Source organism: Melospiza georgiana, chromosome 1 (assembly GCF_028018845.1).
Source record: "Melospiza georgiana isolate bMelGeo1 chromosome 1, bMelGeo1.pri, whole genome shotgun sequence".
In the NCBI taxonomy this organism is placed as follows: Eukaryota; Metazoa; Chordata; class Aves; order Passeriformes; family Passerellidae; genus Melospiza; species Melospiza georgiana.
In genome coordinates this window covers 122,411,199-122,437,696 of record NC_080430.1, presented here as the reverse complement: position 1 = coordinate 122,437,696, position 26,498 = coordinate 122,411,199, and the positions used below count along the sequence as shown (strand labels likewise).

At 33.7% G+C, this 26,498-nt stretch overlaps 1 protein-coding gene across 1 annotated transcript in view; it reads left to right on the top strand.

Moving 5' to 3' along the window:
- The window catches only part of TRPA1 (transient receptor potential cation channel subfamily A member 1), a 30,492-nt gene extending 5,279 nt beyond the window's left edge, over positions 1-25,213 (top strand). The window contains exons 4-27 of the mRNA XM_058034059.1: positions 372-479; positions 899-1,007; positions 1,344-1,489; positions 2,760-2,896; positions 5,224-5,272; positions 8,095-8,194; positions 8,984-9,084; positions 10,359-10,528; positions 10,629-10,793; positions 11,428-11,542; positions 12,790-12,956; positions 13,804-13,897; positions 14,838-14,897; positions 15,816-15,914; positions 16,713-16,783; positions 17,204-17,351; positions 17,944-18,033; positions 18,268-18,437; positions 20,513-20,642; positions 20,769-20,951; positions 21,896-21,964; positions 22,572-22,682; positions 23,143-23,240; positions 24,982-25,213. Coding sequence (XP_057890042.1) covers positions 372-479; positions 899-1,007; positions 1,344-1,489; positions 2,760-2,896; positions 5,224-5,272; positions 8,095-8,194; positions 8,984-9,084; positions 10,359-10,528; positions 10,629-10,793; positions 11,428-11,542; positions 12,790-12,956; positions 13,804-13,897; positions 14,838-14,897; positions 15,816-15,914; positions 16,713-16,783; positions 17,204-17,351; positions 17,944-18,033; positions 18,268-18,437; positions 20,513-20,642; positions 20,769-20,951; positions 21,896-21,964; positions 22,572-22,682; positions 23,143-23,240; positions 24,982-25,213 — 2,922 coding nt within the window. The remainder of the gene's footprint in view (positions 1-371; positions 480-898; positions 1,008-1,343; positions 1,490-2,759; positions 2,897-5,223; positions 5,273-8,094; positions 8,195-8,983; positions 9,085-10,358; positions 10,529-10,628; positions 10,794-11,427; positions 11,543-12,789; positions 12,957-13,803; positions 13,898-14,837; positions 14,898-15,815; positions 15,915-16,712; positions 16,784-17,203; positions 17,352-17,943; positions 18,034-18,267; positions 18,438-20,512; positions 20,643-20,768; positions 20,952-21,895; positions 21,965-22,571; positions 22,683-23,142; positions 23,241-24,981) is intronic.
- Positions 25,214-26,498: the final 1,285 nt, after the last annotated feature.

Below are 26,498 nucleotides of genomic sequence, written 5' to 3'. Positions count from 1 at the left end.
GAATTTTCTGTTGAAAACTTCATTTGAAAATCCTTATCTGCAATGTGCTACAGAAAATACTTTCTCCCATTATTGACAAATTCTTAAATCAGACTTTAAATTATTTGCAGCTATGTGCAGAGTTTAACTTAGTTACCTGGCTGCCCACTGGAAAGAATTGTACTTCATATCTGTTCATATCTGTATTTTTCACCAGCATATTTTGGCATTCTGCAATTATCCCCCTCATCTGCCCATGCATTATGGGCCTTTGGCATGCCAAATGAGGAAGTTACAAGGGTTCTATGGGTTGTAAATAACAAAGATAATGAAATAGGCTTTTATTGTTGTGTTTGCCTTATGATTGACTGAATGTTTTCCTAAACATTTAGGTTTTAGTCCAACATAGCAGTACAGATGTTAACTTGGAAGGTGAAGCAGGGAACACACCTATAATGGTAGCGTGTTACAAGGACAATCCTGAAGCACTGACACTCCTGGTAGGTATAATTATCCATCATCTTTTGAGATTATTCTCTCTACTTTGATGCAGAGTTATTCTGTTCCTGGGTTTGGTCTTTGTTCAGTGCAGGAAGGTTAATCATGGACCTAGTGTTCAACTGGCTTTGCGTGGGTTGCTAAGAAACTTTAATCTTTTAAGAGGGTATATTATATCTATAGCTATCTGACTGGCCAACTCAAGCAAAAAAACTGATTTTGAAGGTCATGAGAACACAATGAGGCATATGCATTGTATGGCTATAACATGCAAAAGATACTTATATAAAAACCTCATAATCCATTTGTATTATATATTAAAAAAAGGAGACAGCTACCCAGGAGACTATATCTGTAATAGTATATTCATTTGTCAGATTTTTCTGTATGTCAATAAGCTGTATTGAGACTTATTTTTCAGATTGAAAATGGAGGGAAAATATGTAAACCAAACAAAACGGGATGCATGCCTATCCATGCAGCGGCATTTTCAGGTGCAAAAACATGTCTGGAAATTCTTCTGAAAAAAGGTAAATACAATGCTCCCAAGTAGTGAGTAGCAATTTGCTGCTTTAGTTCTCAAATAACTGTGAAAACAAGCAATTATATCTGTGTTTAAACTTACAAGATGTTATTGCAGTTATTCTTATGGGCGGTTTATGCTGACAACTTTTGTATGATTGCAACAGCAAATTAGCTGCTTTCCTAAGTGTATGTTCTTCCATTGTTAAATGGCAGATGTGACAGGTTCTTGTTTTGAGAAGGGAGAATATTATTGCACACTTAACATGCTTGTTTTGATAGCCTTTATATCTTCTGATATCTCATTCTGACTTAAAAAAAATCCATTTCTTTTCATCTCTCAGGTGAAGAATTGGGTCACTCTGCTAAAACCCACATCAATTTCACCAATAATGGAAAGTGCAGTCCACTTCATTTGGCAGTTCAGAGTGGTGACCTGGAAATGATTAAAATGTGCATTGAATTTGGAGCTCAAATTGATCTAAAACAGGTAAAACTCAGACTGGAGTGAAATGTATTTTTGATAAAACCTAGTACTTTCTAAAGCTCTGAGTGGTATGAAAAAAGATGAGCAGATAATCATTGTTCATTCTCTCTTCCAATACAAAGCACAGGGAGAGCAAATGAAAGCAAGTCTTTGGTTCAAATCTGGCAGAATGTGATGTTTCTTTACACAAATTATATTGGGTCACTCCTTCCCAGAAGTGGAATCTTAAATCTGATACTTTCTGATCATTCTTCTCTATCATCAGCCTTGCCTTGGCCTTTGCAGTATCTGCTTTGTAAGCACACACAAATTTGTGATACTACTGCTGCTCCCATGGTGTATGACTGCTGGTGTAAGGGTCTGTGCCGAGATGCATTCATGAATAAACATTTTTAAAAATATCTATTGCTAATCAAAATTTTTGCAAGGATGAAATCAACTCATGAGAGCAAAACTAAATATAGTTTTGCCTTCTTTTACTGGTTTGATTCTTTGAACACACGGAATTTTCGAATGAGATGATTTATGCTGCTAATTTTGTGATGGGCAAAACTATTTTGAGAATGCTTATGGCATTGTGGAAAAGCCCATTCCAATGCATTCATCAAAATGGTCCTGCTCTAAAAATGAGATATATATCAAAGCTGGTTAGTCCCATCTTGCTAAACAAAGATCCCATTTTGGCAAGTATTGTTCTATTAATCTGTATATTGCTTAATTATTTTGTAAATCTAGTTTATAATAGTTTTATAGCATATTGGACAATGTTATTTTTTACCTGCAGAAAAGTTGATTTAAGTATCACTTCTAAGGAGAATTCAATTTTAGGAAGCAAATGAAATTTCAAAATAATGCATTTTCTGTATAATATAGGCCTATTTGTTTGCTTATTCCTTTGTATTGGCCTAGATATGGTTTTCTGTATCTTTCATTTGCTTCATCTCCTGCATTAAAGGGTGCTGCAACTTTCTGGTTTTTAATTAAACTACAAAAGGTTGTTAAGAGTATAATTATCTCAAATCTTAGGGACTTCATACAGAGTGATAAGAAGCTTCATAGTAGTCCTTTAAAACTATCTCTTTAGTCTTTTTTGGTTTTGTCAATCTCTTTAGAATTCTACTACAGTTAAAGATGAAAGCTTTATTGCTTGCATAGAAATTTAAGCATTTGAGAATTACAAATCCTGGGCTGGTTGACCAGTGTGTTTGATAGATTGGAAGTTAGGTTTCTGAGGTTTAAATATTTGTGTTTTGTCTTGTTTCCCCATTTATAGAATGAAAAATGCACAGCACTTCATTTTGCTGCCACTCAAGGAGCGACAGAGATTGTAAAGCTAATGATGTCATCCTATGCTGGGGAGGAATCCATTATTGATGCTGTAGATGGGAATAAGGAAACATTGCTTCACAGGTAGGAAGCTGCTGTGCCTGCCAGATTTCACTATGAATTGTGAACCACGATATTCTTAGTTATTCCTTGTGTTTGGAGCATCCTTCCATGTAATTTGGAGCTTCTCCATGGTATGGGAGATGGTTGTAGTGCTGTATGAAAGAGGGAAAAAAACGGTCAGAATGTTAAAAATCTTGGTGCTGATACCAAAATGAAAACAGTTGCAGTTACCTTGGAACCATGTCAAGGAATGGTCACTAACAGTTTGCATTAAAAATTTACTCCAGTAAAGTTGTAGGGGAACAAATTTGTGGAATTGTTAACACCTGACAATGTGGAAGAAATGCCTTTATATAATCACTTGATGTTCTCCAGAAAATGAATGAAAAATAATATGAACTTTTTTAAAAAATATTTTCCTTTATTTTCAAAAAACTCTTATACCTGATCAGGTAAAAGGAAATGTTTGTACATTTCCCTGTGACTTCGAAGTTGCAGAGCTGGTGTTTGTGTATGTCATAATCCTTAAGATTTGTAGTCTTTCATTCTCCATTTAAACCCAGAGCACTAGACTGTGGAGAAGTTTCCTAAATCCTTTGTAGCAGAAAGATACTCTAAGTTAAAGAAGCTGGTTCCCAACTCTATGGAATATAATATATTTCCCTATCTATACATTTTTTTACAAGAAAGATATGTTTCACTGCATTTAACTGTAATTATTTGACAGTGTTATTCTACAAGTTTTACAGTATATGAAGTAAGTGGTAGAAGCAGTGGAGATGATTGTTCATTGGACACAGTATAAAGTGGAATGATTCAAAGATAACTGAAGACATTAAAAGAGTTTGTTGTAAAATTAGGGTAATGTTTGGGTACACTTGGAAATGTTACCATGGCAGAACATGATTATAGATAAAGTGATGACAGAATGCCAAATCAAATTTTGCAGACACATACTATTTAATAGATAACTGGCTGCCTTATCTCTGAAAATTATTGTCCTTGGAAAAAGCTTGGTAAAAAGGACAACTCTATTTTAGTCCCTGTGTCTGTGAAACAGTAAAAAATTATATTAGCAAGAACAATCATGAAGGTAGAAAGTCACCCAGATATTGCAGAATATAAAAAAATACTGAGTAGGAACATAAGCAACTTGTTGAGAAACAAAGCAGCAGTGAAGTATAGGTAGCACTTGATGCTTTTGCATTCCTACTGCCATGTTCCCAACTAAATATTTCATAAAATGACTTTGCTTTCTCTTCAGTCACCTTGGAATTTATTTTAGCATTTGTGCAGCATTCAGTATTGATGTGTGGCTGGAAAGGTCCACTATAGATAATGGAGGCATCTCTACATATTTGGAACCATGACTTGATTTTTAAAATATGTCTTTTGAGCAATCAGTTCTAACTATAGTACACCCAATGTTTTATTACCTCTTATAATGCTAAGGCAACTGTTATCATCTGAGATACAGTGCAACCTTGGAACTGTCCTTCTGTGTTGCTTATTGAGTCAAAATATTTCGCAGAGGTCTGACTTGAGGAAATGTTTTGTGTGTGTGTGTATTTACTGTGCTATACTTTCATGCTTTGACCATTTTTTTCCTGTAATACATAATTCAATGCCTTACTGTAGAATAAAACCTGTATAGAATATACAGTATATTCTATACTGTAGAAGAAAACCAGATTCCAAATGTATAGACAGCTTTAAAATATTTCTGGTAAATGCCATAAACTTTTTATCTGTATATTTAACTAATGCTACTGACTATGCTCCAAATGCACAATTTATACCAATTAGTTTGTTCATAATTTTTCAAGTAGACTTGCCTGCCACAGTCAGAATACATGTTTAGACATTGCCATTTTAACCTCACACTGCATTATTGCACAAAATACTTTTGTACTTTTGTATAAAACCAAATTATTTTTGAATAATGAAATGAATTTGAGGCTCCAGGCATGCTTGGAAAAACTGCATATGAAATTTGTGGAATTCTGTATTGGCCTTGTGTGGCACACTGAATGATCTGACATATGAAATTATTGTTTCTCCTAAAACTCGGTGGTAAAATACCTGTTTACCTACCAATAAGATCTTTGTTTCCTGCAGTGAGTTTTGAATGCAATGACTGAACTGAACTTAGTTTGAAAAGATAACTCCATGCAAAAATATAAAACCAGTTTATTAAGATGAATTATGTAATAAGGGTGTACCTCTGTCTTTTTATTTTAAAATTGATTTATTTGAAAATATTAGAAAATGGAGAAGAATGCTATTCTTTGGCTTGAAATGTCTTTGTCCTTTTTAATATTACTGTATTTTTGCATTTTTCTCCACAGAACAGCACTGTTTGATCATTATGAACTGGCGGAGTATTTGATTTCAATGGTAAATATTTAATCAAGCAACATGTTTAGAGAGATTATTGCTGTCTATTGCTGCAGGTCTGCATAGAGAAAATCATTAGGTAGAATGTGTTCTCAGGTATAGGCTAATTAGATAGGTAGATATATGCATTTCATAATGTATAATTGAGAGTTACAGTACAACAGTAGTTGTTGATCCATAATATCATCCCACAGTTACAGAGGATGAAATCTTACATTTCTATTTCCATTTTACTTACACAGAAAAATTTCATAAACGTCTTTTACCAAATATGGTGAAGTGGTCTGGTCATTCTACACTCTTCAGACATGAAATATAAAAATAAAGGCTAAACATGCATAGAATTTCATCTGAATTTTATCAAGATATAAATCAGTTCTTTAAAGAATGTACATACAATTAATATGGGAACATAGCCATATATCAAAGTTCGTGTATGATGTAGAAAAAAATTTTATTCTGTGTAGTTTGGTTGTATTTCTTCAGTGAATAATTATGAAGAATAAAGAGAAGAAATATAATCAGGCATACTACTGGCTATGTTCCCAATTTGTCCATAGCTACTGGCTATGTTCCCAATTATGTCCATTTGTGCCAATTAAACTATGGCTCATAATCATTTTGTGCCCCTCTCAGCTGAGGTCATTTTCAGAAATCATCAGATTTCTTTTTTGTTTTATGTGTGTTTTGCTTAATTTCATGGCAATTATACTAAAAGCAATTATCTTCTACATACAGCTTTGCTTTTCTCAGAAAGTTTGTTATAGAGATTTGATTTTGTTAGAACTAGATGTTGGGCTTACTTTTGATTAAAATACAAAATGGTGAGGTTTGACTACTCAAACTTGTCTGACAAAACCAACTGTCAACAAAACTTATTACCTGAGAAATGCAGGTGCGAGTTTTTTGCATGTGGAAGCTTGTGTGTGCAAAACATTTTATCATAAATATCTTTAACACTGCATTTGCTAAGAATAAACTTTTGTTCCTTGAGCACAATTTGACTAGTTTAGCCTAGGGTGAAAAAGAAAAGGCGCAGCAAGGTTACTGCCTGAAAGGACTAGCAAATTCCAGTTCATAAAGGTTTTCCGGTTTTAGTAAAGAACAGCATCTATTTTACACATTAAATATTCACATTTTGCTCAAAATAAATAAGCAGTAATTTCACATATTTTCTTCCTGGTTTTTGGAATTTTTTCCCCTTTTGCTTCTTTCGTCTTTTCTAAAAGGAAAATGAAAGATCAAACAGGTATAAATAATAATTGATATTTACAAAATTGGCATGATTGTTTTTATATTAATATCTGTTTAATTCATTTATGTTAATGCATTTGGGGCAACAGAAATGGAAAATTAAATGAAGTTCAAAAACTATTTTCCAAACTCTCAATTTAGCTGTATCATAAATAAGGTAAATATATGTGGCAATATAGAAGTTACTTCTTACTGAGATAAGTATTTATGAATGCTGCAAAATTCATTTTACTGAAAGCTGAGCAATTATGTTAGCTGGTGTGAAGATAATTGAATATTACATAAGGAGAAATTGCTGCCCTGTATTCATTGAAATAAATGAGACACTTGGATAAAAAAGATCTGTTTCTTAATAAAAAAAAAATAAATTTTAAGATGTTGTCTGACCTTGTAGAAAGGTAAATGGGGAAAGGGTCTTGCATATATTACTCCCAAATATTTAATGAACATACATTGTAAACTCCCTATTCTCTGTGGTAATCTTTGCACATTTATTATGTGCTTCTTAGTACCACGTTACAGGTGTTACCATCCTGGAAAGTAAATATTACTCAGGATTGTTATTAATTCTCTCTCAAATTAAGACTGGACCCAAAGATGATTCAAGTTAATGGAAAAACTGCCATCGATTTTTTTTGTCAATCATCTTTGGATATTATCTGAAATAAAATAGATTTTTTTTGTGTACTTTGTTCAACTCATCAAGTTTGACTTGCAACTCGGTATCTAGAAAAAATGATATCTAAACTGTCATTAAATATACATACATCTCATTGGTTCATTTGTGTGTATCTTCCTGCTCCCTTGGTGGGATCTTTTAGATAAATATATTTATGCTTATAGTAGTGTTTTGCTGATATGACCATAGTGATACTGTGACTATAGTGATCATACTGTCCTGGCAATATGTGTCAGTGCAAAAGTAGACAACACAGAATAAAATATGCCCCTGTTGATACAGCTGCTTTGGCATCAAAATGGACTTGGTTCAAATCACTTATGCTGAAGGATAGAAAACTAATATAGATTGAACTATGCAGATTGAACTATACTAAGTTCTGGATGCATTACTTCTTGAATTGTGTTCATAAAGTGTAGAGGTTTAGAAAGATCTTTTTTTGGTAATTGTTTGATAGGTAAGACCACATCATTGAAAGGGCCATTTTTGCATTTTTCCATAGCATCAATCCTGGTATTTTCAAGTTAGAATTTTCAATTTGGAATTTTATAGTAAGAATACATGGAAAGGTTCTCTAACAAAAGATCATGAGCTGTAAGTTCAGTACACCTAGAAGTAAGCCACTATTAGTTAGGCATCTGAATTTTTATATATAGATGACTGAACTGTGGCTGATGGTTAGAAAGCCTGGTAGTTTTACGGAGACATATAATGTGTTTGCTTATTTTTTGATTTTTTGTTTGTTTATTTACGTAATGTGAAATTACTTATCTGGACCATCTGGAATTACTAAGAATGCCTGTATTTCTGCTGTGCCTATAAAGGGCAGCACCATTTTAAAGTTCCATTTATTCATTATTCACCATAAACTTGGAATTCTTTTTCTCAGGGGGCTAATATTGATAGTGTTGACATAGAAGGTCGATCCCCGCTCCTGCTGGCCACTTCCTGTGCATCATGGAAAATTGTGAACCTACTGCTTTCAAAAGGTAAAAAGGAATATACACATACTGTATATACATCTATATATACATATATATGTATATACTTTCTTTGAGCAGGGTTCATTCATTTAAAAACTCTGCATGCCATGCTTCTCATGGTGGAGGTGGCGCTGGCACTTCATCCCTGCACTCCTTAGGAGCTCACAAAGTAAACAGAACTGCAGAATAAATACACCACTTAAACAGAGCTGTGTTTCATACCAGCAATCTTTAGATGTTAAAGCCCACCATTTAATCCTTACCTGAGTTTTATAAAATCACAGTCACCTTGAAAAATCTTTGAGCTTTATTTCTTTCATCTGCTGCATTTTGGTGCAACTTAATGATTATTACTGTATTTCCTCTTGTTAATAGTGTAACGGATTTTCTTTAAAAGACTTAAGTAAGTTTTGAAACTGAAAAAAGCTTACAGCTTTAAAGATTAGAAGAGGTGACTGCATCTTTAAATTTCCTCTTTATTTGTGGGTGATCAGCATCTTGGAATGTAAGGGCCCCATATAAAACTTAGTGCTGCTTAGATGAAATACAAAATGCATACACACAAGAAAATGCTGAAATCTAGTTTAATTACAGATGATTTTTTTGAGAAACAAAATTCTATGTTGGAAGGTTGACTTGAAAGAATATTTTATAGATTTATAAGAATTATTTTATAAAATTTTATAGATTAATAAACATTAGTTCAGCATTTGTTCCTTTGTCTTAAACGTCATTATGTAGTGCCAAGAACCAGCAGTTTTGAAGTTGCTGGTATTTATTTCCATATTTGTTTAGGAGCAAACGTGTCATTAAAAGATCACCTTGGTCGGAATTTCTTGCATTTGACCGTGTTGCAGCCTGGAGGACTACAGCATCTGAATGAGAAATATCTGCAGGTACAGTAAACATCAGTTTATGTCTTTCTGTTATTTTTTCTAGGAAAATGAAAAGAAAAAAGCAGCTACCATTTTATTTTGGTATGTTTGTAAAATTTTTTGGTAATTGTTAAATAGTCTAGTGTCACAAAAAATGGCTTGAAGAGGTACATATCACATATCTCTCATGAAAACATTTCAAAGCAAATAATACAGTTTTCTTATTGCCAGGCAAAGGAATAACATAATCCCATAAATTATTTTGCTGTTGGGGGATTGAATAGCTCAAGAGGTAGGCAATAAAATATAGAACTTTTCACTTCTGTTTTCCCAGCTTGCATGCAGTAAAGCCAGGAGATATCCTCCTAATCACTCAAGATCTACAACTTTAAAAATAGTTTGCAGCATATTCTGCAGGAGCTTTCTGTGGACTGGACCATAATGAAGTCTTGGATTTGGTTTTTTAAAATATTTCAAACATAAATTTGTATTTGGCTATGTTGAAATGAAGCACTCATATTGATAGAGCCCAAGCTTGTCTGAAAAAATTAAATTTGCTGGCCTCCAGAGCTCCAGAAATAGCCTTTGAATTGTGAATCAAATATAATTCATCTTACAACATGTGCTGAAATCTGTGAACACCTTTGATTGTTATTCAGAATGTATTTGACCTCCCAGATGTAGTGGATCAGTTTTAAAACAGTGATGATAAGCCTCAGCATTGACTTTCTGATTATTGATCTTATCAATAATTCAGAGAAGTAAGTGGATAAGATGGTGGGAGGAGTTTTTTAGTTGCTTAAACAAAGGTTGTAGGATAGCATTAGACAAGGAAAATGGGGAAATGAATATGAAAAAGAAATAGGGGAAATAAATTAACACTGTAAAACAGTGAACTGCTGGGTTTTGACAGTCAGAGGTTTTGCTACTGAATGCAGACTATAAGACTGCCTTTAGGTTTGGTACAAGCCTTCTGCTGCCAGCAGTGAGCATTGCATTGGAATGGCAGCAAAGAAGAATTTCCTTTATTGTGCCGTGAATGGTTTGCAGTGAGGATGCAGGATGATAAACTCCTGTGCTCTTTGAAGAGTAGTTGTTTGAAAAAATGGTGACCCACAAATCAGCAGATAAAAACGGTGCTCTTTGTTCCTAAATTTTATTTTAAATTTATTTATTATTTTTAGATACTGCTTTAGAGTATTAATGCTGTTGTTGCAAACTATTAGAAACTATGGAGCAGAAGAGATATACATGTAATTCTGTGCTTTTTTGGGGTTTCTCTTGGGGGATAACAGATGGAACATATTAAAAACCTTGTAGTGGATGAAGATAATGAAGGATGCACTCCATTGCATTATGCATGCAGACAAGGTGTGGCCCTCTCTGTAAATAATTTACTCAGCCTCAACGTTTCCATCTACTCCAAGAGCAGGGACAAGAAGTCACCCTTACACTTTGCTGCCAGGTGAGTAGCACGGTGCAGGCTATGGAATCCATGCCTTGCCTTTCATCCCTGTGTCTCTGACATTAATTTCTGTGCATTAATTTCTGTGCATCTTGCAAAGCTATGGGCGCATCAATACTTGTCAACGACTTATCCGAGACATGAAAGACACAAGACTTTTGAATGAAGGTGATAAGAAGGGAATGACTCCCCTTCACTTGGCAGCCCAGAATGGTCATGAGAAGGTAGTTCAGTTTCTTCTGAAGAGAGGGGCTCTCTTCCTCTGGTAAGTATACAGATTTTCATTCATTAAGCCAAAAAAAAAAAAAAACCTATCCCCCTATGTTTTATGTTCATCTGCTGGGAAGTTAATGCAATACAAATATAAATGCAGTATATTAAAATGATTGTTATATTAATATATGCAAATACAAACATATGGTGTAAGAGTATGGTTATAAAATACTTGTAAAACAGAGAATAGCTAGCTGTAAAACCAAGTCTTCTAATGCTAGGTTTCTCTAAATCCAACTGAGAGAAGATTATTGAACATTTTCATGAGAAAAAAAATGGTTTGGAAATGTTACAGTCATTTCAACTTCACTCACAGGCTTGAGAAGGGTTTCTTAGTTTACAGGCATTCTGCCTTGCACTGTAAGTTCTGCCTTCAGGTCAAAGATCCTCAGATCTCAGAAAAACATGAAAAGGGAGAGATCTAAGTACTCTTATTGAGTTGAGCCTTCTGCTTCTGAGTGGTGCATTGATCATCACATAATATTTGACAAAATGTATGGACATCTCTGCAGCAGTCATGCCAAAGAAAAGAGGTCTGAGTCAAAGGAGCAGTCATTTGTATTCACTTTAAATTTATAAAAAGCTTTTTTATTTATAATTTCTAATTTTATACCATTGCGTGTAAGTGATTATAAAGGCTGGACAGCCCTGCACCATGCTGCCTTCGGAGGATACACTCGCACAATGCAGATAATTTTGGATACTAATGTGAAGTGTACTGACAAAGTGGATGAAGAAGGGGTATGTGTTAACATTATTTGTTTCTTGTCTGCTCTTACTTCTAGAAGAAATGTCAGGGCTAGGCTATTGGTAGTTTTCCACTGTGCATTACATGTGTAATATTTTATTTCCTGTGGCAGACTCAGTGATAAAAGATTTCTTGGATAAATATATGATTGCTGAAATTTTTATCCAATTCTTTTAAGCAGGAGATAAAATAGATTCAAATATTCTAATAGAAAACATGAATCACTGAATGTATTAGACATGTTCCTCTTGCCCCCTATACAATGCAAGAATATTTTAGCAATGTAGTACAAACACTGCTAATGCAAATTTAAAGAATTTACACAGATGTGAAAAAATCTGGGATCAACTATAGCTCATTAACATGTTGTTTATGTTGTTTACTGCACAGTGATGTCCAACAAAAACAGCACCTGTCTTGCTCTGGAGTTTGGACAGATGTAGTGTGTTTTAGGTCAAAACAGAATCCCTTTCAAGGATGGAAGCCTCTTGTATGAACCTGTCCTATCAGGAGTATAGGGTGATCATTTTAAAGAACTGTTTAATTCTCAACACAGAAGCTGTTGCTAATTGCTCTTGAGAACTGGTGTTGAGAACATTTAAAGTACTAGATTAGAAACAAATCTTCAGTTTAAATTTATGAGAAGCCTTAATTTCAATTCATGAGAAGTCCTTAATTTCAATCGGAAAAATCTGTGTGCAGATTCTGTGCTCAGAAGACTCTCAAATGTCAGTTTTAGTGTATCTTGATTCCTAAACCCCTGATTCCTTTACTTTTTCTTGATTCCTAAACCACTTTTCCTTTACTTAAAATTTAAAGAAAAAATAAATATTCCACTTAGAAAATTTCACTCTCAGATTTTCTTGCAGATTTTTTTTTTGTATGAGCACATCTGGATATAATTGGATGCCTCTCTTGTTGATTATCAAATAAGGTGTTCTGTGTCTGTAGATGCCATGATTTTTACCTCTTTGTGACTTGAAGTTCATTAATTACAAAACTAAAAGATATTAATGATGTTACCTATAGTGAATTTCCTCTTCAGATTTTGCCCTAGTGTAGCTGTAGGCATAAAGATCATGTCTGTAATCTCTGTTAGAATCTGACAATATTCTAATGTTTTGTGTTGCTAGTGAAAGCATTCGAGACTTGCAGCTGAGAAAAGCATGTGGCTTTTCAATGTGGGAAAGCACTGAAATGTACTTTTTTTAAATTACTCATGTACTGCTTGTCTGCACAGAACACAGCTTTGCACTTGGCTGCACGAGAAGGACATGCAAAAGCAGTGAGGTTACTTCTTGACTATGGTGCAAAAATTCTGTTCAACAAAGCAGTGGCTTCTTTTTTCCATGAAGCAATACACAATAGGAGAAAAGATGTGGTGTCTGCTGTCATTTTGCACAAAAGGTAAAGTATAGAGAAAACGCTTCTTCAATTTGTTTGCCCACATGTTTTGTTTTGGTTTTCTTAAATGAGATTAAAGTTCTGAAAATCTGTTGTTTAATGAGTAAAACTGAGTACTTATTTTACAATTCAAGAGGTTATGTTCTATTCTAATGAGCTCAAATAAAAAATCGTAATTGACATGAGACATATGGCAAGTTGTTTTTCATATTACATTGAGTATTTGGATTCTGTGTGTAAAAAACATGTACAAGCCATCAGAAATAATTTTGACCTTTCACATAATGCTTTAATGCCTATGAAATTTTAATCAAAATGTGAATACAACTGAAATCATTCAAGAGATTTAATTTAAAATCATGCTTTTTAATGTTGCAAATATTTTAAATTGTAGCATTTCAACTGCAGTTTAGAAAATTTTAGGTTAAGGCATAGTGAAGCCCCACTTTTGGAATAAAGCAATGCACCATTGCCTAATGATGACATCTTTTGGTAAGAGTTACAGGAATACTGACAGGGTTTCACTGTATTTACTATTATTTGCGTAATTTTGTAACCCAAGATTCCAAAGTTCGTTCCAGTTTCATATTTTTTAGGAGGCCTAAGCATAGTTGAAACATTTCTGTTTAATTGATAACAGAATTTAAGATGAATCATTCTTACAAAAGTGTCCAGAATATTACTCAGCTGCTCCCCAAACAGCTTAGTTTCCATTTAATAGTGCATAAAATTAGCACATTATATATTACACTTTTTAATATCTTAAATGAAACTCAAATAATCTAAAAGTAGTTAATTTAGAGCAGCTTTAATTACTTAATTTTCTATTATCTGAAATAATTTTTTGCAGATGGGAAGAAGCTGTTGTGACTTTCTCTCACTCTTCCAGTGCCAATAAGTGTCCTTTGCTGGAAATGGTTGAGTATCTTCCTGATTCATTTAAAGTAAGTTTTCTGCACATGTTAAAGAAACAACTTCACAAAATAACCTTTGTTGTTCTGCATTCATTCTTCTGTTTGCTGTGCTCTCTAATACGTGTTATTATAAAATAGAAAGAAGTTCACCAAATTATTTAATAGTATTGTAGTGATAGTCTCAGTTTGTCCAGTTTAAGTTCTGTATTAGAAAAGTTCCTAGCTTCCTGAGATCAATGGAGTTATAAAAGTAACATAAAAATTATGTATAGATGGAATGAGAGTCATAAGTGAATTGGGTTCAAAATCATCTGAGATATTTTCACTCTCTTAGCTAACTGCTAAATGACACAGCAGAAATGATTTTTAAATAAAATAGCAAGTGGTACGCACATATATCACTGAGGGGGTACTGGGGACAGGCAAAGGTGTTATAGAGACTCTGTCATCAGAAGGCATGAAAAGGCACTTCATTATTAAAAATCTGTAGTTCTCATAGAAACAATGGTGGACCTAAGACCTGACTGGCTTTTGGGAATCTTCTCTCACACTGTTGGTGAGCTATAAGTAGCACACTCCGGAGAACTAAATCTATAAACAATGGTTACAGAAAGAGAGATAATAGTTGTTTGAATTCTTTCCTCTAAGTTTCCCACAGCTTCTAAAATCTTGGGAGAACTGTGTCTCTCTCTGTTCAGAGGATAGGTAATTACTACATAGGTATTCATAAACTATTCACACTTCATACTGGTAAACTGGCTTGTAGCCTTGTAAACTGCATTTACATTTAACTCCTACAGGAAAACTCTAGAATTTTATGTCTTCAAAACCTACATCATAAAAACTGACGGTCATCACTTCTGTTAGCTGATCATTGTATTTGACAGTCATTTTCTTCTGGTCTAAACATATTCTTTCTGTTGAACATTGTCTATATCACCTTAATTCACTTTTCTGTTCATCTGCAAAGCTGGTGTTGGACAACTGCATAATTGAGTCTTCAGAGGAAAAGACAAGTCGAGACTTCTATGTAAGTAGATGAAAAAGTCTGGGAAAGTACAAAACATGTATTTTAATGTACATGTCAAGCTCATATATATAAGGTACTGTTGTAGATGAATCTCAGATCTTTGCACAGAACACAGGAGACAGATTTTATCCTTTGGACTGTCAATAGTTTGAAGTTCAGTTTCTGTAATCTTCATGCTTACATATTTTGATAAGTGTGACATTAAAGTTCTACAATCCATAAACTGTATCTTTGCTGTGGCAATTTTTGCAATCAAGCTGGGTATCAGAGGTTATGGGTATTTCAAAATAGCAGTGAGAGAAGACATGTAATATCTATTTATGAATATTGAAAGTGTGCTTATAATATGTAGTGCAAATGTCATCAATACTTTTGAGTTCAACATGTTTCTTTGTTTTGTAAATTCTTGTTGAAAATCTCAAGCAGTAGATTGCTTTTAATGCTAGGGAGACATGAATGTTCTCCAGTTATGTTACCTTTGAAACCATATTGAAAACCACCTTATCAGTGATTATATTGGATGGTATCCACATCATTAACAGAAAACTTGCAAATATTTTGCTACTGTGCATTTTCTTTATATTGTATTATCAAAGCCATATAACTTTTAAAGACAAGCTTTTCTTTAAAGTTGGCATTAAAAAATCACAGTTATGAAAATGACCTTTCTTAATTGTAACATTTTAGCAAGAAATGTACACTTTTTTTTAAAATTCAAAATGGCTGTTCATTTAAACACCTGGCAGTCACAGATGTGTATCTTGATGACATGTGTTCAGCTAACAGTGAATATACATCTTGATTCTGACTACCTTGACACAATATGCTCTCTAAAAGATAGACTTTTTCGTATTAAGAACATCATCTAAGACTGAGATAATAATTTGTATTGTATTTAACTTCTGGTGCATTATATAGATTGAATACAACTTCAGATATCTTCAGTGTCCCTTGACACTTAACAAGAAAGTAAAGGATGGTGAAGATATTTTCTATGAACCACTTACCACTTTAAATGTAAGTTTTACTCTGACATCATCGCCTGCTGTCTTGGTTTAGATAAAATGAAATTTTTCATCATAATATTTCTTCTCCAAAGCCCATAACTTTGTATTTTGAAAGGATATTGAAATTAAGTATGGGCCAAAGTTCTAAGTAATAAATAAAATTTCTTTTAGATTTAGATAAAACTATGAATGCTCAAGATATTGTGCTGTACGTGCAGGTAGTACATCAAAGAAAACCACACTCCAGTCATTCCGGTGACCATGCACTGGAATGTAAGGCACTAAAAAACCTGACAAGCTGATTTGTTTCATATGGTAATTGCAAAATATTTATAATATGAAACAAATTTGCTAGTTTTGTAGCATTGAAATCTGTTCTCTCATTCTTTGTCAGAAAATGTCTATATAACAAACTTTCTGGCTTAATATGTTTGCTTTTTGGGATTCCTGTTGGCAATTCATTGTTATACTGTCTAATAATAAATAAATAAATAAATAAATATTTTTCTGATTGAATGTAAAACTTGGTCTCACAGGTGTGGTTGAAAATAGTCTGTATAATTTTTGAAGCTTGAAATAGACTAACAGAGTTTCAGCAGAGAAACTGAAGGCCTTAGCAGGCAGAGGGGGCAAGACAGTGATGGGTTTGGGCCAGGTGCTTAATCAAAAGAACTTTGCAATATCTTACACATATTTTACTTTTCATTAGGCTAATAATCAGGTTAAAAAGGTGGCCTAGCCAGTTTTTTTAAACACTTTGCTTGCCTGGATGAATTAAGTTTGACCCTCCTGTATTTGTATTTTGCAGGCCATGGTGCGCCACAATCGCATGGAGCTACTCAGTCATCCTGTGTGTAAAGAATATTTGCTTATGAAATGGTTGGTCTATTTCAGTGGATATAAAATATAATACTGCATGTCAAGATAAAGACTATTTTGCCTGAAAGTTGTTTATTAAAATGTGCATGTTTATGGAGCTGACTGAGAAATGTCTTTTCCATAAAATACAACTTAGTATTTAGTAAAGATTTTTTGATATTTACAACAAAGGCAGCTATTATCTTTGTTTCCTCTTTGTTATAAAATATATAATTAGGTTGCCAAGTAAAAGTGAAAGGAATGGTTTTTCAGAGTGGCAAATACACTTTTGTCCACATAAGTGATGAACACATTCATCACAAAGGGACATTTTAAGAAATGCTTATTCCCTTGTCTTGAAGACATTATTGAATGTTAAATTTGAATGCATGCTCTTCTAAATTTGAAAAGTGTTGTAACTTTAACATTTTCACTTTCAAGGATGGCCTATGGGTTTCGAGCACATTTAATGAATTTAGGCATATATTCTCTTGGTCTCATCCCACTGACTCTTCTGGTCACTCACATACAACCAGGAAGACCTTTGAATGGAACAGAGCTCTATGAAGCAAGACCATTAGAATATGAGGTACTTTTTATTAATAGTTACAATCTGTTTAAGATTTTTACACCAAAAAGGTATGATTACTTAAATAATGTCTAGATTAATTTATGATCTAGCAACTCTATGGAATAAAATTGAAGTATATATTTCTAAACATTCAGCAGCAACCTCTGCTGATAGATAATTTTCAGTTTAGATAATTTTCAGTTCCCATTTCTTATTTTTTTCTGAGAAATTTATATTTAGTACATGGTTACTTCAGTTTTTTCCCTGAAGTGAATAATATTTATTTAATATTGAAGAAAAAAGATTCACACGAGAGAAAAAGAATGAAACTGAAACAGGAACTCAGAAAATATATGCTAGTAGAAAAATGAACTCAAGGGATATCAAAGGTTCATGAAGATATCCTGATCTATGAAAAAATCATGAGATCACATATACAGCTCAACCCAGAACATGGACTTCACAATAAATATTAATTAAACAGAATATAGATAGTAATAAGTATATGATACAAGCTAACAGGCAATATAATGTATATATAATAGGTAGAGATCAAATTAACATTCCTTTAATAATTTCTAATTTCTTTTGTGCTCTGATTTTGTTGCAGGACTCATACTTCACAAGAGTGTGTATGTGTTTAGTTTTAATTATGAGTTTACTGGGCATCTGCAAAGAAATATTTCAGCTGATTCAGCAGGTTAGTACAGAGAGAAATAACATTAATCAGACAATTTATGTGCATGGCAGTTTGTATGATATTGAAATTATCTGTTTTTTTCCTGATTAGAAGTCAAATGTCAATTTATACTTTTTAATTTATATATATAATGATTAAAACTGATTTTGAATGGTGAATTTAAATAGTGTATTGAACTCAGTGTTTTAATGATGGATGACTGGTAAATATTAACCTTTCTCTCTTAAATCCTAGAAATTGAAATATTTGTTGGATTACTCCAATCTACTGGACTGGACCATTTATACTACAAGCATAATTTTTGTATCTTCTTTATTTATTAATACACCAGCTCATTTGCAGTGGGAATGTGGAGCAATTGCTGTGTACTTGTCTTGGATGAACTTCTTGCTTTATCTTCAACGGTAAAAAAATTTTACAGGCTTTACAATAAAATATTTTAATATTTTCAGATATTTTACATACTCTAAATTGTGAAAGATCAAGTTTGAGAGTCCCATTTTTTATTTTTATTTTTTTTCAAACTATACAAGTTTCCAGATTAGGACCATAGGAATTTTTTATCTCTGATGAGCTGTAATTTTCAGTGTTTTTCATGTAGGTCATCACAACATATGTTATAGCAACTATAGAAATAACAATATTTATTTTAATATTAATTAAGCACAGCCATGCTGAATTTTATCTTTTTTAAATCATCTTTCACTACACTATATAGACTTTAACTTTAAAAAAACCCAGAAGGATATGAATTATGAACGGCATAAGGAAGTCAGGTTTTATGAGTAATACCTGGGAGAAGGTAAATTCCTTTATCATTTCCCATATTAAATGGCATGTCTGACTTTATGCTGTAGTGTCCTGTAAAAGAATTGCAATTGATGGAATTGTAAATTTCTTGAGTTGACATCATGTCTGTTTATTGCCCTTAGTTATCTTAAATCATGTCACTGGCACAATAGTTTCCAAGAGTTATGAACCGCAGGAGAGCTGGCTGGAGGAAAAAAATATTGTGGGTGTAGTGCTTGAGACAAATTAAACACATTTGTGTCTGAGCAGGACTGAATGTGGTAACTGCATAAATGTTCTTCCAATTCTTGTTGTATAAATGCACTAATCACCGCCACGAATTCTTGCAGACAGACAAACGCAACATTTGCTGATTAATTTCAGGGCTGTTTTACTGTAGTAGGGATGTTTAAGGACACGGTTTGTAAGCAGAGTTAATGTCAAAAGAGAGGACCTTTATGGTCTTGCCTCTACTGCAAACCTTTTCCTTAACCCCCCACCCCCATGTCTGGCCTCAGGTGACCAATGAATGGGTGTGTCCTGTCTGCTCCAAAGTAAACAGGTGATTGCACAACCTTTCTTCTGCTGATGGATGAAATGCCTTCCTGGCCTGACTGTTATTTCAAGTGTGTTGCAGTAGAACTCTACACATGATTTTTCTAACTCATTCAGGCTCTTTTCTCAAAGCAATATGTGAGTCCATTGACTTCAGCTGAATTTTGCCTAGTAAATGCCTAATATGTAAGGGAAGATTGGGTTTGCTTTATTTCCAGCTTGACCTTTTCAGTCTTGCACATAATGTTTCAGAGTGAAAGATACCCACAGGGATTTTCACAGTTGCTCCTGAGAGCTTAAAAAATCTCTTGGTCCCTGGATATGAGAGGGGACATAAATTCACAAGTTCAGGTTTGAAAGAAAAATTAATGTGCTTTATGGTAATTCCTGTTTTCATATTTAGTTTTCATTTTATTTTAGTTTCATATTTAACCAAGAATAGGAGAGGCTTGCCAACAACAGATTGTTGTTGGAAACACAGGTGTCTTAAAATTATGCTATTCTCCTTATCTTCCTGAACAGTGTGTTTCTTTTTGTTTGTTTGTTTGTTTTCTATTCTTTGTATTACACTAAAACTACATTATATCATTTCTTTCACATCTTGTAAAAAGTGAAGTCTTTTAAATCAGGCATGTAGCTGCTACATGGATTATGGTGCCCGTTGTCCTTTATTTTGGTTGCTGCTTTGCTTTGAGAAGCAGAAAAAATTTGGATAGTTTGCTATTGTCTTTTATTCTGAATGTAGCAGTGGTACAATACTGTACTGCCTATGCCTATGGAGGGAATAAATGTTATCCATGAAAAATACTGTGTTGAAAACTGTTCCTGTGCATTAAAATATAAGACTATGCAGTATGGAGTTGCTGTGTGTAGGATCACTTGCACTCTTTTGGATGTGAAAGTAGAGCAGGTTTTGTTACCATCACAGAATCTCTCAGAGAGGCAGTGTCCCTTTCCACAGATGAAAATCAGTGTTACATACTGCCTTACAGAAATAACTGAAAGGGACTCAAACTTCAGTATTTAATGCTTTAGGGGTAGACTTGGCTGTGCTAGATTAATAGTTGGAGTGAATTGTCTTAGAAGTCTTATTGTATGACTGATTCTCTATCTTTTTTGTTTACTTATTGCCTAGATTTGAGAACTATGGAATCTATGTTGTGATGTTCTGGGAAATTTTGAGGACTTTGATTCGGATTGCTGTGGTTTTCTTTTTCCTGATACTGGCCTTTGGGCTGAGTTTCTTTGTCCTTTTGGGTTCACAGGTTAGTTCAATACTCTAGTTAAGTTTTTATCATTATAAATATTATCTTTGACTAAAGCATCTCAAGACTTTATTTACAAATTCCATCAGTTGGGTTTTATCTTTATTTTGATGTTTCTTTTTGCAGCAAACATACAGCACACCTCTGCTTTCTGTAATGAAGACATTTGCAATGATGCTGGGAGACATTAATTACCATGATGCATTCCTGGATCCTTTACTAAGCAGTGAATTGCCATACCCATTCCTGAGTTACACAGTTCTCATTATATTTACCTTGCTTATTCCAATCCTTCTTATGAACTTGCTAGTAAGTATAAGCTATTTATTAATATACAAAATTGGTTAAACACGAGTATGTGTAGAGAATTCTAGAGTACTAGTAATTCTAGTATCCAATTACTTCAGTAAGTGACAGCCATTCATTATTTAACAAATATTTTCAGTAACATATTAAAATGTCCTTGTTCTCTGCACTTGTTTTCCATCCAGTGTACTTCTCTCAGTATTTTCCTACACCTCACTTCTACAGGAGTATTTTTATATGTTTAGGTAATAACTTTGATGGAATTTGAATTGGAGCTGCAATGTATTATTCTGAGGTCTTGATAAGGAAAATTGAGGAACAATGATTTTTGTTCAATCCCTTGTTGTGTCATAACCTAACACTAACAATAATGTAAATTAAAAAAATAAAGCCCAAAAAGCCCAAATTCACATATTCACTGTGCACAAAACAGCAATCAGAAGTAGTGAAAGAACTAACTCACAAACCTAACCTGAAAGTTAAGAATCAGAAAACACAATAATGGTGGAAAGGGGGGAAAATACGTAATATATCTTCAGCCATGATACACTGAATATAACTTTTGTTTAGGAAATCACATTTTCACTTGAGCTGGGCAATAAAAGTCAAAAACCTCGTGTTTTTTAAACTTGTTTATTGCAGCCATGATTCTACTTAATCAAGAGATCAACTGGTTTCTTAACATTCCAGCAGTAATGAAGAATGTAAAAGATGGGTTGTTATTTTGGCAAAACTAGCACTTCAGTGCCTTACCAACAGAGTTTTGTCAGTGAAAACACTCTCTACATTTATTGATACATATTACAAATATGCAAAAAACATTTCGAAATTCAAGTGAAAAAGTAATTTAATTCTAGAATATTTTCTTCTTTAAGTGCGAAAGAGAAATACAATTGAAATCACAGACTATGAAAAAGTAGATAATGAATGATGTCTCTTTTTCCTAGATTGGTTTGGCTGTTGGTGATATTGCTGAAGTACAAAAATATGCTGCACTCAAAAGGATTGCAATGCAGGTGAGTAAGACCATAAAATCATCAAATGTTGGAAGTACATATCATTGCTAGAACACCTTTTAGATAATTAGTTGGTTTATCATCATATTCCCAACTATCGTTGGTTATCCGTAAAGCAGATTTGGCAAGTTTGAACATTCTGAATCTCATTTTCACTCATACGAGTCATTGCCAAGGAAATGTACAAGTAAATGCATTTTTAAGAAATTTTTCAACCATCAGTTCAAGAAATTTTGAGTTTTTCCAAAACCAGAATCTCAGAATCAGTCACTGCAAAGCCTGAAATTGCAGTTTTCTTCTAGTAGAGAGTCTGTGCAGTGGAAAGAAGGTACACAAAAATCAAAAGGATACCAAATTCATTCTGCTGGACTAAATTCTCATTAGAGTGCACATCTATGTGGAGAAATTAATTCTGTCAAGATACTCAATACTGGTCATGACAATGTACTTTTAGTGTCTGGGCTGGACTATTCAGTTATTATACTGCTGTTTGCAGTGTGGGGTAGTACTAGTGAATGGAATAAAATGACATGATTGTTATTTTCGCGTATAATGTGTATTTATCGTAAGATAACATATCTCATTCTAAATGCAAAACCACATTTAGGTTAATCTTCATACCAACTTAGAGAAGAAGCTGCCATTTTGGTTCTTAAGTCGGGTGGACCAGGAATCAATCACTGTATATCCCAACAGGCCAAGATACTGTGGATTTATGGTAAGGTGGTGAATATTAGATAGAAGGATTCTTACCAAAAAGGGAGGTGTGCACACATTGCTAAGGACATTGTGTTATTAACTGACATCAAGGGAATTGTGGTTAGACCTTGACTAAGGTCAGTGAAAATGATAAATCTGTTTGAGTGCAGCTGTATTCAGATAAAATTAGTGTTTGAGTACTCAGTGCACGGTAACTTTATTAAGTAAGTCAAGCTACAAAAGATGTTCAGATAAAAAGTAGAATTACTCCCTTTTGGCTTTTCTTCTTTTATTTGAGCTGTTGTTGATAGACTGAATTTTCTTATAAAACAAACATATATAAGCAAATAACATCATAACAGAAAATCTTTTCAATGTTTACACTGTGTGAACAATGTTCACATATTTAATCTGTTCACATATTTATTCTGTTGTCAGACTATAGGATCTATTTAAGTTTGGTTCCATGTTTTGTTTAGAGCGTGTTCCAGTATTGCTTTGGGTGTGAGGACTCTACCACATATGCACAGAGCCCTGATACTACACTAGAATTGGAAGTTCTGAAGCAGAAATACAGGTATTTTTGTGATATTTTACAGTTTTAAAAATAAGTAGAACAAATATTACAAATATACTCCTATTTTTAAAGGTATTTTAAAGCTCCATACTGTATCTAAAAAGTAAAATGCTTAAAATTCTGTGTCCCCAGCCCAAACCAGCACAGCTTGTTGTGCATTAAAGTAATCTGAAGTAATGGAGAAAATGGATTTTCATTTTAGAGAGTTGCAAATGGAGGTTTGCAAGGGTTATTCAGAACTCTCAAGTGATGTAATTCCAGTTGGTTTGCAAGTATATACAATCTGTTACTGACTTTCCACTGGGTAAATCAGATTCAGATTGTTTCCCCAAAGTTTGATTGGTGTTGATTCTCTCTTAAACAAAGCATGTTTCCCACAGCCTTGGGAGGAATTCTTTGTACTTTCTTGATTTACTTGTCATACCAACATATCCATAAGAATGGTTTCAGAAAAGCTTACTCTGAATGTACAACGAGAAAAACACATTGTTTCTCAATTTTTTTTCCTTTCCCTTTTTTTTTTAATCTACCAAATTTTTGTCCACCTGCACAGATTCAGATTGCATTTTTTTTTTTGCATGAAAGACTCAGCAAGAGTTGAAGCATGTGAGACTACACCCTACAGATATAGGCAAATCGTGGACTTTAGCAAGTCTTTCTTAAACTGCATACTACATCATTATAATATAAAACAGCATAAAACAGACTCTTCCTTGGTTGGGATTTTTTTTCCTACAGAGAAGGAAGAAAACTATAATTTTATAAAATTATTTGCAATAGAATAACTTGTGACCTTATCATTATGGAAAGTCATATTTATTTCTCTGAAAATATTGGCTGAAAACTCTTACTATGTTGCCAGTGTATTTTTACCAGAGTTCAAAACTGAGTTCAGTTACTACTGGAGCTAGTGTCAGTGCTGGGTGTATGTATTTTTGGATTTTGGTATGGGGCAGGGTTTTCTTTTGCTTTGCATTTTATTACTTGTGATTCTCACATATTTCAAGATGTATTACCATTTCTTGTTAAAAAAACCAACAAAACAACAAAAAACCTAACTACATCTAAAGCCCCTCAACTGTTCTGCAAAAGCACCTTTTCAGTCACATCTTTTCTTGTTGTAATTTTGTGAGTGTAGACATTCAGAAAAGTAGATTTTCAAATGCCTCTTTGGTAGTTCTGTAAAGACAGTTTATAGTCACAATTTCCATTTATTTCCCTGTTTCCTTAAAGATAACAGATACTGTGTTCTGTATGTGTGATGCTAACTTAGTTTAACTACTTGATTGCATCAATTGCACTTTGGATAGCACTTTGAAAAAGATCAGTGAGTGCCTCATCAGTATTTCTCATATGCTGTAAAAGTGATTGTGAATTTCACTAAATGTTTTTGGTTGCTGGCCTTTTTCTTATGGAAATAGGTTAATAGGATAAACTTTTGATAGAGCAGTCAACAACTTTATTTTAAGAGTGAAGTTGCTTAATTATATATTAAGTTACTTTGCACAAGAACCACAGATTTGTTCTTTTATCCTATTTCCTCTAACATGGAGAAGAACTTCAGCCTAAAGAATTAAATGTATTGTAAATAATAGTCTTTGTTAGCAGAAGGGTTTAGTTAAGTACTGTCAGAAGGGTGAAGTACTGTCAATTTTTGCATCTGTAATTTTAATGACTTAAATGTCCTTTGAAATCAAATTACAAGGTCCGATGTGTATTTGTTTGTTTGTTTGCTTTTTAGGCTCAAAGATATATCGACATTGTTGGAAAAGCAACATGACCTCATTAAACTGATTATCCAAAAAATGGAGATAGTATCAGAGGCTGAGGATGAAGACAGCAATGATTTATTTCAGCACAAGTTCAGGAAAAGGCAGTTAGAGCACAAGAATAGTAAATGGGATACAGTGTTAAAAGCTGTTAAAACAAATGTGCCTAACCCAAGCACAGAAAAGAACAATACCTTCTTCTAGACTTGGCTATGATATCATGTTGTATTATCATTTTGTTCTACTTTAGGGTCACTTCTCTTATTGTCTTTGCATAATGTTAATGTGATACATCATGTACTCGAGTATAAAAAAAGGCCAGATCCAAAACCAGGATGCAGGTGCTCAAAACAGTATTTAAAGAGACTGGAGATGTCTATGTCCAAAACTGTGATCCTAAAAGTGACTGGCTAATCAGGAAAGTGCCTAACTCCACAGAGGCCAGCCTTGCTGTCCTGGCTTCTGTCTAGATCTGTTCCTGGGTTTGGCCCTAGTACACTTAGGTCTGTATGTAATTACATTGTTTTCTGTTACAAATATTTTTAGAATTTCTAAATTTTTAGAAATTAGATTCTAGTCATTTATTATTCAGGTGTTTGGAGAGAGCCAATGGGCTTTGTGTAGCTTTAATAAAAAGTACAAAACTAATCTGACAGCGTGCATTGGAAGTTTTGCTGAGTAGGGACTGCAGGATCAGGCCTGAAAGGTAGGAAATCAAGGATCATGAAGTTGTAATGTAAGGGAAGAACTACTTTCTTTTCTAGATAGTGGAAGCAGTTCACAGCAGGATCATTTGTACTAGCATGCCTGTAGCAGTGGTAGAATGACATGTTTAATATTAGTCATTTACAACTTGCTGTCCTTATACTGCTAATGTGATTTTGCCCTTCCTGATAACCTAAAACTGATCTTGCTACTTTTATCTGCACTTTGGTTTCATTATTAATTTACTGAATATTCAGTGCATTATGTAATATATGGTAATATATTAAATTTAGTAAACATTAATTAAAATGTGTTTGAGTACCTGAATATATTTGTTTCAAAACCAGTGCTAATAAACTAATTATGACCATGCATGGTGGTACGGCTCTGTGGTCTGCTTTTGAATTCAGACATTTTCTTTAAGAATTTAGTATACATTATTCTTATACATAATTCTTCTCATAAACACCAGTTATGATTCCTATTTATTTAAAAGGTAGTCATTAGGAGGTAATTCACACTGTACAGAACTCGTTCAGTCTTCAGAAAACACTGGAAGCTGCACTGTAAATTAATGTGACTTGTGCCTTAAAATTGCCACAGATGTTCAGTAGGCAAAATTCTTTCTCACCCAACTGCTCTATCCCAGCTTTGAGACTGTAAATCCTTGCAGGTAAAACAGAGAAAGGAGGAGGCTGCTGGAGGAGCAGCTCTGCTCCAGGGCAAGCCTGGTGTGACACAGTGAAACAGGAAGAGAACATGTAAGCAGAGTCAGAGCAGAAAA